General features: G+C 36.7%; 2 protein-coding genes across 3 annotated transcripts; both read right to left on the reverse strand.

Annotated features, from left to right (window-relative positions):
• Positions 1-185: 185 nt before the first annotated feature.
• Positions 186-8,684, reverse strand: stt3a (STT3 oligosaccharyltransferase complex catalytic subunit A). The gene is made up of 18 exons (XM_052117250.1): positions 8,605-8,684; positions 7,863-7,989; positions 7,707-7,767; positions 7,499-7,620; positions 6,211-6,356; positions 6,028-6,118; positions 5,504-5,610; positions 5,219-5,383; positions 4,746-4,926; positions 4,342-4,497; positions 4,146-4,237; positions 3,805-3,960; positions 3,253-3,441; positions 3,036-3,152; positions 2,836-2,938; positions 1,610-1,798; positions 1,358-1,473; positions 186-547 (listed from the first exon to the last, which is right to left on the reverse strand). Exons 2-18 carry the CDS (start codon positions 7,948-7,950, stop codon positions 509-511), a joined length of 2,118 nt encoding a protein of 705 aa, XP_051973210.1. The 5' UTR covers positions 7,951-7,989; positions 8,605-8,684; the 3' UTR covers positions 186-508.
• Positions 8,685-9,421: 737 nt separating this feature from the next.
• Positions 9,422-19,487, reverse strand: ei24 (EI24 autophagy associated transmembrane protein). 2 transcript variants are annotated; one of them, XM_052117247.1, is made up of 11 exons: positions 19,386-19,487; positions 17,150-17,280; positions 16,733-16,878; positions 16,584-16,644; positions 16,407-16,473; positions 16,193-16,317; positions 13,730-13,849; positions 13,540-13,651; positions 13,342-13,453; positions 11,367-11,441; positions 9,422-11,274 (listed from the first exon to the last, which is right to left on the reverse strand). In XM_052117247.1, the coding sequence occupies exons 2-11, from the start codon at positions 17,189-17,191 to the stop codon at positions 11,130-11,132; spliced, it is 1,005 nt and encodes a 334-aa protein (XP_051973207.1). In that variant the 5' UTR covers positions 17,192-17,280; positions 19,386-19,487; the 3' UTR covers positions 9,422-11,129. The 2 variants fall into 2 exon arrangements, with proteins under 2 accessions (XP_051973207.1, XP_051973208.1); XM_052117248.1 differs by having other exon boundaries at positions 19,358-19,469.
• Between the last annotated feature and the right edge of the window lie 57 nt (positions 19,488-19,544).

Consider the following 19,544-nt stretch of genomic DNA (forward strand, 5'->3'; position numbering starts at 1 on the left):
CTCAAAACAAAGTGGCACAGTGTTAGAATAATTTTCTCTATTTCAATATATTCAAATGGACAACCTCATTCTTGGGCCAACAGGTCTTGGTCTGGATCTGGACTGCAGGGGGTTTAGGTCATATGGGTCTTGTGTACACGTGATTCTTATTGGTTACAAAGAAAGACGCTGATAAATTGTATCCCAGTCACTCCTTTATTCACCCATTTAAAGACAAATCAAACCGTTATCTGGCCTTGTTGATTGATTGTTTTTGTTACATTTTCTCAACTTAAATCACCTTCTCAGGTGATTGAGTTTGACACATTGTGTCCCCAGTACAGACAAAGCATCACATTTGTAAATGAAATAAAAAAAAAAAATGTATGAAAAGAAAATCTCTTTTAGCAATTGCACCAAAAGTATAAAAAGTATTCACGCTTTCTCTTCGAATCATGGGGACGGGGGCCACAGACGTTCAGTGCTGTGTGCACAATGAGGGGGTGGGGGGTTATGAGCTTCTAGGTTTTTACGTTCTTGAGAGGCCACGGTTGTCGAGGTCTTTCACCTGGGAAGAAGAGGCAAGAGATCATCAGTTACATGGTTTTATTGACACATAAAAAAAAAAAAAAGAAAAAATATTTCAAATAATGTCATGACATTATGAGATTAAAATAGTAATATATTGAGAATAAAATCAAAATTACGAGAAGTCATAGCATTCTAAGGTTCAAGTCGTAATATTTTGAGAATAGGGTTTTAAAATTATGAGATTATAGCCATAAATAAAGTCGAAAAAGGCATGATTATCCCAATAGGAGCAGATCTCAAAAGGCATATTCCGGATCAATACAAGTTTAGCTCAGTTGACAACATTTGTGACATAATGTTGATTACCACAAAAAATTATTTTGACATCCCTATTTTTCATTAAAAAAAAAAAAAAAAAGAAAGAGCATAAATCGAGGTTACAGTGAGGTACTTACAATGGATGTGAATGGGGACAATTTTGAAGGGTTTAAAAAAGGCAAAATTGTGAAGCTTATAATTTTATACAAACACTTACATTAATTCTCCTGTTAAAACGTGTGTATTATTTGAGCTGTAATTTTAAAATCATCACATTACATCGTCATGGCAAAAAAGTTGGAAAATTATTTTAACATTTACAGCTTGGCCCTATTCACATAAGTGCATCACTGTAACCCAGATTAATTCTTTTTCAAAGAAAAGGAGGCATGAGTAAAAATTATTATTATCAATATTATGCCACAAATGTTGTAAATTGAGCTTAACTTGTATTGAACCCGGAGTATTCCTTTAATCGCTGTATATATAACATTACTGGTTACAGCTTTACATGCGAGTTCATGAGTACCTTGTATATCCTGACGAGCCAGTGCTCTGTAGTATACGCTTCTTCCAACACATCCAGCTCAAAGTCCTTGTTGCCAATCTCAGCATTACGAACTCTGTCATAACCAGGAGGGCGCTCTGGAAAGAAATTTATATATGTAGTTAAATATTTTTTTGGCAGTTTTATGCCTCAAATTAGTGGCGAGACATTTTTTGTTGAAAACTTGAACATTAGCAGGTACAACCAATATTATTTCTGCAACGTGATACTCACTAGCCTCAGTGTAGACCTGGCCAAAGCGATAGTAGCACATCTTGTACATGAGGCAGTTGAGCAGGACAGGGGAACCCTCCCGATCCACGCGGAACTCTCCGGTGGGCGTGTAGTAGTCGTGTTCCTTAATGTGCTTCCCTGTGTCTGTGCTGCCTCCGATACGGACCATCCACAGGAACTTATTTATATCTAAACAAACAAATACAAAGCAAACATGCGTAAGGGATATTAATCCTGCTTATTACATTGCTAATTACCAAATAAATGAATAAATAGACATGAAATATTAATTTCAGTTGAAGTTATTTTACTAAAGGAATATTCCGGGTTCATTGCAAATTAAGCTCAATCAACAGCATTTGTGGCATAATATTGATTACCATATAAATGTATTTTTGTTGCCCCCTCCTTTTCTTTAAAAACATTTAAAAAACTGGGTTACAGTGAGACACTTACAATGGAAGTGAATGGGGCCAATCCATAAATATAAAAATACTAACTTTTTTTAAAGTATAGCCACAAGACATAAACAATGTGTGTTCACATGATTTTAGTGTGATTAAATAATCTTTCCTGTGTAAAGATATTGCCAATTTTACAACTTCTTACAAGCCATGACGACATAATGCCGTAAACCCTAAAACGTCTGTAAAAATGACAATTTAAACAACTTGTCAGCTCAATTAATACACAAGTTTTAACAGAAGAATGAATGTGTGATTTTATAAAATTATAACCTTCACATTTCTGCCTTTAAACCCTGAAAAATTGGCCCCATTCACTTCCATTGCAAGTGCCTCACTGTAACCTCAATTATTGCTGCTTCTTTTTTTTTTTTTTTAAAGAAAAGGAGAGACAAGTCGAATTTATTTTTGTCGTAATAAACATTGTGTTTTCCGACTGTCCGACTGAGTTTAACTTGTACAGTATTAAGCCCAACAGTATTTAAGTAACAAGAAAGAGACTGCAGAGTTCTAAGATGAACATGAAAGGCAAGCAGTTGTCTGGGAAAACGGTCAATAATACGGTTTAGTGACTGCAAAATCTTGCCATTGACCAATCAGAAGCTAGTATTCTAAAAAGCTGCTTTTAAAAGGGTTTTAAATGTTATTTAGGCTTCACTGAACAGCAACTCCAGACACTACAACGATGATCTAAATGTTAATGGATACTAAGCAATTTTCTTTGGCTCCAAGTGGATCAGAGGCCTGAATTATAGACCGTACCATCTGATGAATATCCTGTCAGTCCTCCAAAGATAACCAGGACGTAGCTGACATCCAGTTCTCGCATGATCTCATAGGCTTTCTCCTCTGTAGACGCCATGGCCTGAGAAGAGGGGCGAAAAAAAAAACATGAATAATACTAAAAGAATTGTACAAAAGTATTCTGTAAACAGCACCTAAATAAATGTGTGCATCCTCACCTGGCCGACTCTGGAGATATGCGTGTTATTCCACGTGTTGTTGTCAACCAGAATCGTTCGATTTGCCATCGCTGTTATTTGATACCCATAATCCCACCATGACATGACTTTAGCATCCTGTAAACAAATACACGAAGTAAGACGAGAAGGCTGGAACGGTTTTGAATCAAAGGAGACAGAAAGATCATGATCTGAAGGTATGATGTCTCTCACTGACCTCTGGTGTGTTGTGTCTGAGCCAGTAATAAGCCTCTCTGAAGTCATCAAAGATGATGCGGCTGCCATCACCACCACGGGCAGACAGGACGATGGAGGGGGAGGAGTATGCCTCGCTGGTCACCCAGGTGGAGTGGAAGGTGTATGTGATGAGGAAGAAGGCCATGACCAGAATCATGCCACTCGCTACCTACAGGTAGACCAGAGCAGAATATCACTGATTAAACAAATAAAGGGTGCGATGACTTCTATATTTAAAGAATGAGTACATTGACCATGAACCTGAATACTATATTATAGTAAATAAGTGAGTATCTTAACTATAACATTAAAAGAAAAAGAAGAAAAAAACAGGCCACACATCAATAATAGACAAAGGAGAGATAATAGAGAAAATTATTCGGACAAGAGATGGGAATGGGACATGTTGCAAGCCTAATTTGATCCTGCTCACCCACATGAGCAAGCATGTGCACCAACAACTGAGCCATGGCTCTGACCAATTAACCTTTAATACTGCTAAGACATATTTGTTACAGCACACCAATCTCACCTCATTCTTGATGGGGTAGGTGGAGTCCTGTTGCTTCTTAGATTTCTTGTCCGGTCGGCTGACATCCAGGTTTTTCATGTAGGTGGTGAGAACCTGAGAAACACCAATGCCAGACAGGATGCACATGACGGGAGCCAGAACCAACATGAGACGGACCTGAGCAGGAAAGGTAAAACCTGGGTCAAAGGTCAACATCACAAGCACTCCCTCTATTCAACTAGGATATGAATGTAGACGTTATAATCCTATACCTTCCTACACAAAGTAGGAGAGAAATGACAACAAAAAAAACAACAACTTTGACTTTTGTAATGACATTGATTGAAGTAAACCTATTTTACCATCACAGCTGAAAAGTACATGCTTGTGACTCCATACATGATGATGAAAATCGTGGCGTCGGACAGGTTGTTAAAGCAGTAATACAGGCCAACTGGAGAAACAAGAGAGCAGAGATTGTAATACGGAAAGACCAAAATGATTGGATAAACTGCATGTGCAATGAATGTAAATACGTGACCACAGTGGGCGCTATACCTGGAAACATGAAGACCAGCAGCTGCAGGTCAAAGTAGTAGGAGGACCAGGTGGTGGGCTGATGCTCAGACACAGAAGCGATGATGGGGATGTTGTTCTTGGCGTATGATGGATCCAGCAGAGAGTAAAATCGGCCGGTCCAAGGTGAGATTTTCCCTAAAATAAGCAGATACAAAATTGAAGTACATATTATACTAATTATTACTCCCACCAAGTACAGCCATTCATAAAAACATGAGCCTTTGATTATTGTTTTGACACTATATTTCTACACAATAATACCCCAAAAACACGAATATTTGAATACCTTGCCTGTTAGGGCAGAAGTAAAGCATGAATTCTTAAATGAGCACAATTTTGTTCAGATATGAGCACCTGTGCATGCGTGTAGGGACATGTCTCACCTGTCAGCATGAGCACCCCACCCACAGAGAGCAGGATGATACTGACAAGTGAAATTACGCTCTTGAACAAAACCTCAAACTGCTGTGCATTCAGTTTGCTACGGAGGTAATCGACAAAGGCGTGAATCTGACACAGGCCAAAGACTCCAAAAGCAGCCATGTGTTCAGAGGACTGGACAGGCTGCATAGAGAGAAAGAGAGCTTGTATGTTTTTGGTAAGACTTTTTATAAAAAATATAATGTTTAAAAAGAATATTATGGTTATGGTTTAGTCCTAGCGCTATCAACTTAATGCATTAATTTAGTATTATCAATTTGAAAATGTATGTATTTAACCCATACGCAAAATTCCGTAATAAGGAATTTTCCTTGCTAGGCAAATAATCACATTAATTACAGCCCATGTAACTACAGCTGCTTGATTCAGTTGCTGCTGTTTTTGAATGAGGGCAAGTTGTTGTTCAACTTCATACCTGGAATCCAACGAAGGAGATCTGCATAGAGAGGACAGTACCCAGACAATAAACTGTACAGTAAGCCACATATATGCGATGAGAGAAACGGCCCGTGAGCATCAACACCAGCACGTGGAGGGGAATAAGGTTAATCAGGAACACGTAACCACCCCAGGAGGACACCTAACAGCACACAAACAAAACATACCAGTAATGTGTTATTCAAAAACAGCACGATTTTAAATTAGCTGCTCTAAAACAATGCATTATCAGTAGAGGCATTGCGTCTTAAATGCTGTTCACCATGTAGAAATAAGCCAGCGCGCACATGGACGACCAATAAATGGAGCCTGACTTCACCGCCTTGATCCACATGTAGTAGGTCAGCAGCATGCAGAAAATGGCGATACCTTAATATCACAAGAGGAATAAAATGTTTTAATAATACAAACCATAGAATAGAGAATTTTTTTATACATTTCTACTCTAGCATCATACACGGTTCCCACACTTTTTGACCAATTAATTTCCATTATGGTTTTTATGACATTCCTGATTTTTCTTAAAATAATCTTATCTAGATGGCACTCTAGAAAAATGTTTTATTCACTGTTTAACTAATTTCCTTGATAAGTTCAGGAAATCCCTTTTTTAAATTCCCTGGTTTGACTACTCTGGTGCCTCTTGTATTATGTTCTCCCCTAGGTTAATTTATTTTGCTATTCTTGTTTTTAAGTCACAATGGATAAAATTGTCTGCTAAATAAATCAAATTTAAAAGTGTAAATAAAATATTGTCGAAAATACATATTTGAATCTAGATGATACCTTCATTGTCGTATGAGCCCGCCACAGAACGCGAGATGTATCCAGGGACGATAGCGATCATGGCGGCAGCCAGAAGCCCAGCACCTGCATCCTGGAATGAGCGAAAATAAAGCACAGTCAGACTGCTAGATGGCTCAATAATGAGCAGGTGGCAAGAAGAGGGTGTGCTGTGGTTCATCTGACCTTCAGCTCTTTGGTGAAGTGGTAGGTGACTATGGCAGTGAAGGAGGAGAAGAGAGGGGCGAGGAACACACACACGTTGCGGATGTCGATTGTAATGTGGAAGAAATGTAGCGCATGGTATAAAGCTGCAGACGTTATCATCAGCCCTGCAAGAAAAAATAAACATGGTGAATTAAAATCTTCTTAAAAACATCATACAGCCAAAACCGCTAATTTTGTCACGGTTAACTCACCTTCATGGCTTCCTTTCTGCCATGGAACAACAAAGATGATGTTAGGCAGAATGTTAGCCTCAGAAACTCTGCACCTTCATTGTATCTTTTGGTGACTAGGGCTGTCAATAGGGCTGAGAAACTAAATTTGAATTTTTACCTCAAATATTACCAAAATTCAAATTGAATTTGAATTTTATAGTCAGCGGAACGCAATACCATTCTTGGCTGTTAAAAATTAGCATTCCATTTTAAATTAAAGTGCACAAATAAAAAATAAATAAAAATATTTAGTTGGTTCATATTTTCAAATATTAAAGCTAAAGTACTTCATTTCTGAGCCACTAGCGCCACCAAATGTAATTGCAAAAACGGCTTTGTTTTCAAAACAGCTTTGTTTCATATGCCCCCCTTCTGTCCTTGGTCAAACAAAGTGATAGTCCCGCCCCAACTTATGTTATTGGTAACGTTGTTGGGGCAGCTCTAAGCAGGTTGCTCAAAACAAACCAAAGCAATTTTCATAGCGCCACAGACACAGTGTTCACAGTTTTCTAAAAAGTTAACCTATGAATGGCTAGGTGGTGAAGCGGCTCAGACACCGAGCGCACAGGCTGTTGGAACAGAACATGAGGATCTCAAAACACACAATTCAGATTTAATTCTGACAAACCATTTTAACCATCGCAAGTCGCAATGGTCAAAGACATTTCCTTAAGGGGCTGTTCACACTGAAAGCTTTTGCAACCACCCAGTTTAACATTTGCTTTTCTTTGCAAACGTGTGCTAAATGAATGTCTTTGAATGCTTTGCGCATTTCGTAGTTTATTCAGCGTATTTTAGAGCATGACATTTTATTTGCCAGCCTTAATGTTCACTTAGGCTAAATTCATATTTTGTTTTCCACAGAAGAAAGTGAGTCACAAGGGTTTGGAATGATGACAAAATTATAATTTTTGGTTGAACTATTCCTTTAAGGCTATAACTTTATTCGAAAGATTAAAGACCTGTAACAGGATGAAAAACACAGTTATTCTTATGTTACTTTTAATTGTAAAATCATAGTCATTCAGCTGTACCAGGATAGATGGTGCCTCCTATAATCCTCCCCAGTGGATACCAAGCACGATCATCAAACCAGTTGTGAAACTTGTAAAAGCCTTCTTCCGTCAAGAAGCGAGTGGTTCGGTAATTGAAATACCTGTGGATGAAACAGAACAAAACAAAGTTTTCAAAAACATGCTTGGGCTGCTCCAATCACCATAAAGACACAACAACTGTACTCACGGATCAAACTCATGGATGACACTCTCGAACCGCAAGACAGAGAACAGTCTGGTGGAGAACGCTGGAAAGAAAACAAGAAAGACAGAATAAAAGTACAGTAGATTTATAGCACATCCAATGAGAGGTAGGTCATAAGAGGGACGTGGATCCACTCACACAGGACGGCTGCCATGGACAGGATGAGCAGCTTCAGCAAGGTGTCCTGTTTCTCATAGGACAGACGCAGGAAGCCCAGCTTGGTCATTGTTAACACACGGGAAGAAGCAGGACTAACTCTTGATACCTGACAAAAAGCAAAACATTAGAGGGGACATATGCTATGGAAAACAGGACTTTCCTTACTCTTGCATATTTTGCACATTTACATTAAAGGACAATTTTTATGCAAACTTAATTCCTAGGCAACATGCTATGCAACCCTGAAACTTCTTTTTGATCTGATAACAGAGGTTCTGCTTATTAATTAAGCATCAGATATGGCATTCAGAAGTAAAGCAGTTGTATCTGCATTTTAAATAATATTATAGTGTCAGATCTCTATGAATTCAGGAAGAGTTATTATCTTTGACATTAATGTGCACAATTCCTGTACAAAACCCTATGAGGTGATCCTCCAACACACAAATAAAGGCCGAGAAACCAACGTAGGGTGTGAATATTGGCTCACCGTGCAAACTGAGCCTTTTTCTCACATAATATTAATAATAATGAACTAATATAACTATTAAACTCTCTATTTGCCTCTTAGCTGCTAGCTAACATCACAACTACCTCACATCTTTGCAAGCTATTAAATGATAATTTCGTTCATTTTGCACAGCACATAAATAAAAACAATGCAAATAAAAGCATATAGTTGCGAAAAATTATCCTATACATTATAAATGTGTAAAATTACCAGTCTAATTCATCGGCGGCTCACTCACTCCAGACCTTCCACACTTTCACATACAACACTCCCTACGCACAAGCCCCGCCTATCCACGTGGAGAGGGCGCTTATTGGCTCTGTGTCAGGAATCGACAATAATGGCTTTCTCTGAATGGTCTTTTACCTGTCAATCAAGTGTATCAAGACAAGTTCCGCATGGCGCTCTAAATATGACGTGTCCTAAAGAGAGAGAGCCAGTCAGCACAGTAGTTCATATAAAACTAAACTGTAACACTTAAAACTATCACTAAATCCTTTATGTAAACGTCTAACCACTATATAACATTTACTTTCAGTTCGAATAGTCTTTATGTTAAGAAGTTTTATGCCATTTTAAAACCAATTTTTAAGTGTCTATTTATTCAATTAGTAAAGATTTGAGTTATCTGATATATTATACTGTGATAAAAACATAATTTAATACGATTTTGCAAGAGTGATGTTATCTATTGTAATAAAAGAGTCAGCTCAACAAAATACAAATCTGTCATCATTTACACACCCTCACGTTGCTCTAAACCCATATGACTTATAAGCAGTTAAGCAACATGTTAATGACAGCCTCAGTCACAATTAATTTCCAATACATCTTGTTTGAATACAATGAAGGTAAATGGTGACTGAGCCCAAATGTCCCTAACATTAAAAAAAAAAAAAAAAAAAAAAAGTTTGTAATGACACAAGGGTGAATAAATGACAACATAATTTAAATTTTTGAGTGAACTGTCCCTTTAAGACATAAAAAAATTATAATAATAACAAGACCACTTTGTAAAAAGTACTGTATGCAGACCAAATTTATTGAAATAATGCAATACCTTTACAAAATGTCACTCACAAATATCCATCTCAGGTGTAACACTGTGGACTCCTGATGATAATTACAACTCATTTTAAAATACACCTACCCCACAGATACAAGGACATCAAAGGGGCCTTTTGTATGTGCTTCAGTTTTATATGTTCAAAACCAGGTTCCAGGTATGAGCTCCAGGAACGTACACGGCAGTGGACTTCCATTGGACTCTGACATGCCAGGATTCATCAGAAACCAGATCATTTAGCAGTTTCACACATATCGCAGTTTGGCAGTGTCACCAGACAGCAGCAGAAGAGTAAAACTTGTGCATACCTTCGAATAACTCTTGGAAATCTTCCTAGAACCATTACGGATGACACTGTATAATGTTGACATGGAATTCACAAAAAAAAAAAAGAGAGAGAGAAATCGAACAAAAAGCAGCTCCCTTTTGAGTTTTACATTGTAACATTAAAGAAATAGCCTAACCAAAAAGAAAAACTCATCGTAAACATTTACACACATTCACGTCGTTCAAAATCCATACATATCCATCCATATATATTTTCTTTCTGCCATGGAACACACAAAAAAAGGATATTATGAAGAAAGTTCACAATGCTCTTTTCCATGTAATGAAAGCACATACTGTGGTAACTAGATGCTGTCAAGCTCTAAAATGGACAAAAAAGGAACAAAGTAACATAAGTAGACCATATAAGTCATGCAACATCTTGTTCTCCACAATAGCTCTCAAATAGCTTTATGTGTCATGCCAACATGCACCACAGCAGGTTTGCAGTCAATGATGCCAAACATGATTGCTTTTTTTTGTCCTTTTTGGAGCTTGACAACCCTTGTCCATATTTACTTTAGTTGTATTGAAAAGAACAGCATGGACATTCTGCCAAATATCTCCTTTTGTGTGCCAAAGAAGAATGAAAGTCATACAGGTTTGGAACAGTCATGAGGGTGAGTAAATTATGACAGAATTTTCATTTTTGGCAAAACTATTCATTTAAGGGCTGTTATCAAGTCAAAGTAGCTTTAAAAAGGTCTGCTAGCAGACAACATCATTTTAGGTCAAGAAACATCCCTTGCATAAAAAGAGGCCTTTCAATTTGATCATTTTCCAGATTTCAGTACAGGAAAATAAAGGCATCTGGGGAAGTAAGGGCCATTTCAACTCATTTCTTAGGTAATTAGCTAAACAGCCATGTCAGAGCTTAGTGTTAACTGTTTGGGCCTCACAAGGCAGAAAAAGTAATTACATGAAATGAAAAAGAAGGCCATAAATAGATCAAATGAGTCAACGGGCCTAAAAGAGGGTGGGTCAGTTTACATAAAATGTGCATGCAGATCTCTTTGTGCTGTCTTTGAAAACTACAAATAACCCAAATGGCACATTAAGGGTACAAAAATAGTCTAACGAAATCACACAGAGTAGGGATCATGACCTTGTGTGTACCCACGTGTGTGGAATAGGCACAGGGCGATCCAATCCCAAACACAAGCCATTCACATTACTAACAGGTCTGCTTCATCCCACTAAACAACATCGATAGGGCTGACACACGTTTTCAATTACAGAGAATGCAAAGCAAATCATTTTCCCATCCCTCTGTATAACACGAAGATCCTCTGAACCTGAACCGAGTTACCATTCCTGAAAGAGGACACTGGTGGGGTAGAGGTCACTGGCGGGTCGGGGATATGTGAGGTGAGGGCACTTTCTCTGCAGAAGCGGAGGGCGTAAGGGAACTCTGAAGGTGCACCGTCTTGTGGAACAGTTTGTTACTGATGAGCACGACCAGGGAAAAGAGGCGGAGCTGGAAGTGGCTGCAAGGAAAATGGTGGCAAAAAATTATAAAAACATACCGTTGCCGTTTTCTTATGGATTTCAAAAGGAAATACAAAAAGCAAATACTTACAAGAGTTTGACAGGAGTCTTTGCTTCGTTAGCGCTGATGATGAAGAGTGGGAAGAGGATGGAAAATAGACAGCCACTGGAGGAAAAAGCATAAGATTTAAATCCCATAAACAGGTGAGAAAACTAAAAATCTTTAAAGCTGAATTATGACTTTTCTACACCTCTGAATGGAATTGCAAAAATAAACAATGTTTTCAAAAGAGATCTCTTTCGATTCAAATTTTAAATCACGATTAATTGCATAATTTTTCAAAGTTAATCCCGATTAATCGAAGATTTTGAAAGTGCTGAAATTTTACTCCATATATTTCTTCTCCTGTCAAAATGAACTTATTTCCTCCACCAAAATAGCACCAATTCAAGAAACATTAAACCTTTCCCAAAGTATCTTTTTATTTTTGTTTTCCCTACATTTCTTTTAATCCATTTAAACATTTTATCTTTGTACTGTTTCATTTTAATTGCAATGATTCATGACTTTGTCTGAAATGCTGAATTCTATGTTTTTTATACTTCCAACTGTGAAGTACTTTAAGCAGCATTTTATGTATGAAAGGTGCTATACAAATAAAATGTATTAATAATAATAATAATAATAATAATAATAATAAGTGGAAGGCTGACTAATTGAAAGAACTAGTCTCCCCATTGGTTGCATTTTCATTGCAATGGGTATTAATTCTCTTAAATTCTTATCCGCCACAATATTAATCTGCCGGAAGACTGTTGCAATCATGAGCAGCGTTCTTTGTTCGAAACAGGGCATCAACGGCAGCAACGATCACCTCTTTGAACTCCACATTAAAACCATTTGCAAGCGTTTCCTTCTGCATTTTCGTGGTAGTTATAAACTTGATGTGCTTCTGTGGTAATTAAATTGTGCCTTACAGAGGCTGCAAAGTACTTGATTTATCTGGGCTTGTTTTTGTACGATAAGATGTCCTTTCCCAGTCATCTGGTCACTGACACGGCTATTGTGTGTGTGTTTGTGGTGCGTGTGTCTGTGTAATGACTCCTGGCGAACACATCATTAATGTTTTGCCCTGCTCTGACCAGTGAATATGCTAGTTAAAGCTTTATTAACTGTAAATGCATTAATTGCAATTAAGAAAAATTAACACGTTAAACTTTTACAAGTAATTGCATGCGTAAATGTGTTAACTTTAACAGCTCTAATATAACACTGATGAAGTTACATACCTCCTTTAAATGTTAGATTGGGAGAAGATGTCAAAATAAATATTTTGTTTTGCATTAAAACAAATTAGAGCTGTCAAAACGGCTTAAAACTACATTTAAATTTTTCACTTAAATATGTTCATATTCAATTTATATTTGATTATATTTGAATATATGAGAATTTTAAAGACATATTTCAGGTAGGGGGAAGAATCTGATTTTTAAATGGACATTGTCTCCTACATCCTCGAGTGTTGTAGCGTTTGTTTATTGCAACGAAAACATCTGTCTGTCAACATAATCAATCTCAAAATTAAAAAGTTTTTTTTATGCAAGCATGTGCTAGATGGACCTCTTTGACCGTTTGTCATGTCTTGCTGTTTTTTCAGTGTCTTGTGTATTTTTAGACGCTGTGTCAATTTAAAAGGGAATTCAACTTTTAAAACGCATCTCGAGACACCCGCATTCTGTTTTATTCACTGTAATGCACCTGTTTCAGCCCAAAAATGCTAAATGTCATCATGTGCAATTTTATCTTAAATTTGACAGCCTTACAAAGTCAATTAGGATTACTTTTTGCAATGTGACATGTCACAATTAAGCACATTTTCCCTTAAATTCTCATTAGTTTGATGCTTTCGGAAATTTTATGTTTGATTTTCTGTAATATATGGTGATTCTCATTTTTTGCTATAATTTATTTAATTCAGCATAAAGTATAGACAGCACAACAAATACTGCTTTGATGTATAAATGTCACAATTTCAGTAATTGCAGCAAAATGCAGCATGTTGTACCTTATGATATATGAAGAGGGCAGTGCAGTCAGTAATGCCATGGGTAATCCAAAGCCAAAATAATACGGCCAGTTCCTCTCAATGTTTGACAGCCTGTGGTGCATCTCAATCCCTTTAAGGAGAAAAAATGCCAATGAAAAGACTCTTTAAGCAGACAGAGATCTGCTGTAACATCTATCAGAAGAGTAATTAACTTACCGTGATTAAACCAGCGATACTCAAAGCAGTAAAGCGAGTAGAGCAGAGACATGTGCAGGAGACTGACCAGCTGACCAATAGCATCAATGGGGAAGAGACTCACAATCCATCCCTAAAAGACAGACAGAGTCAGAGATAAGCAGGACGAGAGAATCGAAGCACAGACGTAAAGAATCCAGCCATTTTTTACCTGAATGAGGAAGAGGGCCTGGAGCAGAAGATTGAAAAGCATGTCTGCAATGATCTTACTGACGCTGGGAAACGGCTGAGCTTTACGTCCAGACACTTCAAATGCCAGATCAGCAATGTCCTGCCCAAATAAAACAGCACAAAATTCACATACTCAACATTCAGAAACCAAAGATAACTTATTATAAAACAGATAGTTGTGGTTTGAAAATCTGATTGGCGGAGTCATGTTTGTAGCTGTTGTACCATAAACAGCATTATGCTAATTAACTATTTTACTTGGTGGAAGAAATTTGTGTCCTTAATATTTTTCTATATTTAATTTGTTTTCTAGTAACCATTGTTAGAAAGCAATAACGTTTTAAACTATTTGGTTGACATGTTGCCATGCGTCCCCTTATTTTGAGCACAAGCCTAAAAAGGACATCCTTAAAATAACTCCAATGTATTACAGGCATAATTGTGGTCTCTTTGAAAGTACACACTTGATACCCTTATTTCAAATTTGAGTTTTATAAAACATTTTACAAGACCATGTAATGTGATTCTGGCCGCATATAGCATTAGCACCATGAATACATTATGTAAACATAACAAATTACACATTATAGAGTGCATATATCTTATTTCCAATCATAACTGAGTTGTTATAACTGTGTCTTTCACTGATTTCATGTGGATTCTATTCATAAAATGAGGCAGAAAGCAGATTATGCTTTCTATATAATATCCAACATGCACCTGAAAGCTGATGTGCAGCTCTTCTGCAGTGACACCTCCAGAACTGTTAATAAAAATACCAGAGACTGCATGGAATTATAGAAAAAAATATATATATATTTTTGTAATTTTAAATGTATTTACAACATGTTCCACCAGTCAAATAATTAGTTTAATGCTTTAGCAAGAGTTTATTAGGCAATTATTCTAATATGGCATGATGGGCTGTCACGATTATGAAATTTGGCAGACGATTCATTTTCAAACAAATAACTGTGATTATGACGATTAATTGTCTGTTTTTGGACTATGATGATTAATTGTCTATTTCAGTGCTTTCATGATTAATTGTCCTTAAAATTGTCATATTTATTAAGGTGCATGTATGCTTCAGACATCTTAAGAAATAATTTTTACACTATTTAACTTTAAATATATAGATCAAATAATAAAACAGGGATATATGATTTCCTTTTAAGACTTTGAAAACTTATAAATGACATGAAATATTATATAAATAAATATTTCTAAACATAAAATATGTCTCTTTTTGGTCAACTCTAGTTTTGGTAAATTTCATACTGTTTTTGGAACTCATATATTTTTTTTTTTATAAAAAGTTAAAGATTATATATATTTTTATTACATTTATAACATATTATATTATGCAATAATAAAATATTTCTGTCCTCATTTCTTCACTTTTTACATATTATTTTAATGCATTTTGATTAAACCCATGAGCCCTTTTTCCTTATGAAGCAAAACCTTTGAGATTTAATTTGATCATTTTATCACTCCACAGAAATAGACCATAATTAGAAAGAGAATTGAACTTCTGCACCTATAGCTTCGAATAGGAATAGAGCTCTCCATGAGAGTAGTGGAAAATGCACATGAATATTAATTCTCTATGAAGTAAACATATGAGCATCCATCGATATCTTTAAATGTGCTCACTTTGGACTAAAAGTTTTTTGGATGTTGTTGACTGAAGCCTGCTAGGGACAAATCAGTGGGAGTTTACATCACTGAATAGGTATGTGCATCTTTATAACGGTTTCATTTTCATAACTCTCACTTAAATTTTTTTATATGTTGACATAAATTAGGAAATTATTGTCACAGGCCTGGGTAGTTCAGCGAGTATTGACACTGACTACCATCCCTGGAGTTGAGAGTTCAAATCCAGGGCGTGCCGAGTGACTCCAGCCAGGTCTCCTAAGCAATCAAATTGGCACAATTGATAGGGAGGGTAGAGTCACATGGGGTAACCTCCTCGTGGTCACGATTAGTGGTTCTCGCTCTAAATTGGATGCGTGGAAATTTGTGCGTGGATCGTGGAGAGTAGCATGAGCCTCCCGTGCTGTGGCTCTATGCAGTGTCATGCACAACGAGCCACGCGTTAAGATGCACGGATTGACTGTCTCAGAAGCAGAGGCAACTGAGACATGTCCTCTGCCACAAGGATTGAAGTGAGTAACCGTGCCACCACGAGTACCTACTAAGTAGTGGGAATTGGGGCTAAAAAAAAAATGTAAAAAATGACTCTCACAGTAACATGTCTATCGTAAAACAGTGGCTAAAGATCAAAGCGGGAGTATAGACCTTTCTAATGATGGATTGTAAGGTGAAAACATGCATTTAATGTAAACAAAACTATTGTTAGGCCATCTGAGATCCCCAATTGGAAACGGATTATACAGTAAGAACTCAGATACAAACATGTTCAGAATTGTCTCACCTGGAACCAAATGGCGTTGACTACCTTACTAAGCACAAAAAGAGGCAGAACCCAGAGAGCACTGAACACAGACATCAGAATAAACTCCAGCCAGGACCACACATTACCATGCAACGAAGGGTCACCTGAAAGAAACCAGCAGGCGAGGGATACTGTAAATAAAAAGGAAATAGATATCTGCAGTATATAGCATGGAAGTAGTAGAGACACTTACCTATGATTCTAGCAGTAAGGGACTGTAGCAGTGGGATAAACACTCGATAAAACAGCAACAGACTAAGCTGTGAGACAAAAGAAACAGGACTGGAATATCATCTGACAGTAAATATTTATTAATACTTTAACTTGAGTTAGTGCACAAATGAAAACTGTAAAAGACTGGAGAACGTACCCAAAACACGCCCCCATTCCAGGCACAGCACTGAAAAATACGATTCGCTAGTTTTGGTTCACTGTGATAAGGAAAAGTAAAGAAACACATTTTGTCATGATCACAGAATTAGAGTACAGTGATTAACAGAGGAGAAACAGTGCGTCTACCTGTCCTGTTTTCGCTCCTCACTCTGAGCCCGTCTCAACGCCAGCGCCCCGCTCGTTCTGCGCCTCCTCTGCTCCTCCCTCTTCTGCTGAATCCGGGCATCCAGCTTGGAGATGGTTCCGATGCCCAGGATTGAGTCCTTGATCCCCTGGAAAGAAACGAGAAGCTCTGGTGGTTACAAATGAGTTTGAAATCCATTTGTGTGTGTGACATTTAAGCTATTTCTGTTGTGAAATTGAGGCAAACTTCAACAAATACCAGCTTTGAAGTTTAACAATGATGCGATCAGGTCAGTAATGACCTGTGCTGGCAGCCGATACTCACCAGCAGAGACCATAAACATAACAGAGGCAGATGCGACTACATGGCCGTGAGACCTTATAGCATATAGTTTATCACAAGTAAAATTAAGTTCTGACCATTGCAACATTGAAGAAAAATGCTCTAACACTGTCCGTCATCTCCAGACCGGTTGCAGAGTCATCAACTGCAGGAGGGGCAGTCAGGGGCCAAGCAAGATCTCATGACAGGAGGACACAACGCCTGCAAACTGTTTAGAGAAAGAGAAGTCTTCATCTCTGTGGATCACACTTTCATTTTTAATGTTAAACAATCTGATCTGACAATTTGATCCAGCAGCCTTTGAAAACACACTGCACGGAGAGACAGTAACAGTAACAAATAAATGTGCCTAAAAAGTTAACTAAAATGATTCCACAAAGAGCAGTTTCTAGCTGAAATACACTAACCATTTTTAGAAAATCAAAAATATTTTTTAAATCAGAATTTTTACATTCCATTATATTTCCAAGTTCTAGTTTTTTTTTTTTAAGGTCCTTTAACCATTAAACACATACATTGGGTCTTAGGTGATCAGGGACATAATTTCACCCCCTCTACCTCATTCAATTTTTGGAGTTGTTCCCACACCTCTTCAGTATTCCTCAATCTCTCTCTTATAAATAGTGTAACACAAAAAACTAAATTTTTTTTTTTTTTTTTTTTACAATGGTACCAAAAGTGTATAGGGTCACTAGAGACCCTAGGTATGCAAAAGTGTTGTTTTATTATTATTATTATTTTTTAGCAATTCCATAAATTATATTTGTATGATTATTTCATATCTATATAAGTTTACTATCATATGATATATGTGTCATTGTTAATTAAAATAGTAATAAGTACGATATTCATACAAATAAATACTGTATCACGTTGATTTTCTGTGCACAGTGAATTAAAAACACTGGTGAATTATCAGTATTCCATATTCATGTACACATACATAATATTATACATGTTATTTCTTACTCAAGGTGGCACTGATGTTTCAGTGATTGATTTGAGATACATTTGACATTGCTATTTGATGAAGAACAACATGGAAGTATAGAATAGCAAGTGTAACACATGAACAGAAGGATATGACTAGTGTAATTAGGGTATACTACTGAAATGATGTCAGTTATTCATCTGTTTAGACTCAATAAGTGCCTGTGAAAATACTTATGTGTAACTTGTGTAGCTTAGCTTATGTGTAGATCAATTTTTTTGCATCTTAGGAAATTTCAGTGTGAAAGTTTTGCATTCTGTATTCTATTTTTTTCTATTATTTTCTAATTGTCTTGAAAGTATTTTGAAAATTTGACACTATCTCAGCATTTTGTAGCTCCATTTGTGAGAAGTGCCAAAAGACCTGAATATGTAAGAGTGTTTGGTGAAGTTCCCACGCAATTTTAGGTTAAACCTTGTGTGACCTTTGGGACATTTATTTATTTATTTTATATATCATTGTGGCTGTGTTAAGGCCAATGGCATACATTTTGCCAAATGTGTGTATTTTTTGGGGAATGTTGATATTTCAACCTCAGTTCCTATAATACATCTATAATACATTGTGTACACAAAATAGTTACACTCAGGACCTTAAGGACAAAAATGTCCACATTGAAACCCATTAAAATTGCAATATTTGATCCCAGTGCCATTAAAGCAAAAAATCATGAATTATGTGATATTATGCTTTAATTCAGGAGCCCTGGCTTAAAAATTAAGAGTATTTTTTTTTTTAAGAATTAAGAATGAATTAATAAGCAATATATATTTTCCACCAGTTGGCACCATTTTTCTCTTGTTTATCCTATGGAGCAAAGTGAAAGTAGAAAATAATAACATAATTAAGGCAGTTTTTTGATGCTGATATTTGTGTCCTCTAAGTACCTCTAAGTACCTCTGAGTAAGTTTTTTTTAAATAGACGAAAAAGGTTTAATGAACTGACATGACAGGTTAAAAGCATCAGATTTATATATTGTTTGTGATCAAGGTTCACACCCCAATACTGACAACATGTTTTTTTTTTTTTACAGATGTTTAGATCAGAACTAAAGCTTGGAGCCTAAAAAATCCTCTATCACTCTAAAAGACCAATTTATATATTCCGCCTGGATCAGATTATTAACACTTCGGTTATCAGAAAACATTATCATGAACCTGTTTCATTATGAGTAATCTTGTAAACAACAAAACCAACAGCATGAGCCAACAAAACATTAGCTGAGCAGCTAACAGCAGCTAAATCAACATTAACAGACTATAGTCTTACACAAATAACCATAGAAGCACATGCCTTGGCATCAATACCGTTCCTCATGTACCTGTTTAGGCAAAAATCTTCTGTTCAGTTGGAGCCTTAAGGTCCACTCTTTTCTCAAGCTATTAACAAAACAGCATCAGGCCCGTGCAACTGCGCAAGCGCGGTACGATCTGAAACATGCTGGGATTTGTAGTTTTTACAGAACTGCGCTGGTTTACAG

This window comes from Xyrauchen texanus, chromosome 44, assembly GCF_025860055.1.
Source record: "Xyrauchen texanus isolate HMW12.3.18 chromosome 44, RBS_HiC_50CHRs, whole genome shotgun sequence".
In the NCBI taxonomy this organism is placed as follows: domain Eukaryota; kingdom Metazoa; phylum Chordata; class Actinopteri; order Cypriniformes; family Catostomidae; genus Xyrauchen; species Xyrauchen texanus.

Excerpts from the sequence above, each read along its gene's own strand:
- stt3a (XM_052117250.1), bottom strand. The coding sequence starts at position 7,950 with ATGACCAAGCTGGGCTTCCTGCGTCTGTCCTATGAGAAACAGGACACC. Across the intron at positions 4,238-4,341 it reads GCTGGTCTTCATGTTTCCAG|TTGGCCTGTATTACTGCTTT; the intron begins GTATAGCGCCCA and ends TTGTTTCTCCAG. Across the intron at positions 548-1,357 it reads GGCTCGTCAGGATATACAAG|GTGAAAGACCTCGACAACCG; the intron begins GTACTCATGAAC and ends TCTTCTTCCCAG.
- ei24 (XM_052117247.1), bottom strand. The coding sequence starts at position 17,191 with ATGACGGACAGTGTTAGAGCATTTTTCTTCAATGTTGCAATG. Across the intron at positions 16,474-16,583 it reads GGAATGGGGGCGTGTTTTGG|CTTAGTCTGTTGCTGTTTTA; the intron begins GTACGTTCTCCA and ends TTTGTCTCACAG. Across the intron at positions 13,850-16,192 it reads TCAACGCCATTTGGTTCCAG|GACATTGCTGATCTGGCATT; the intron begins GTGAGACAATTC and ends TTATTTGGGCAG.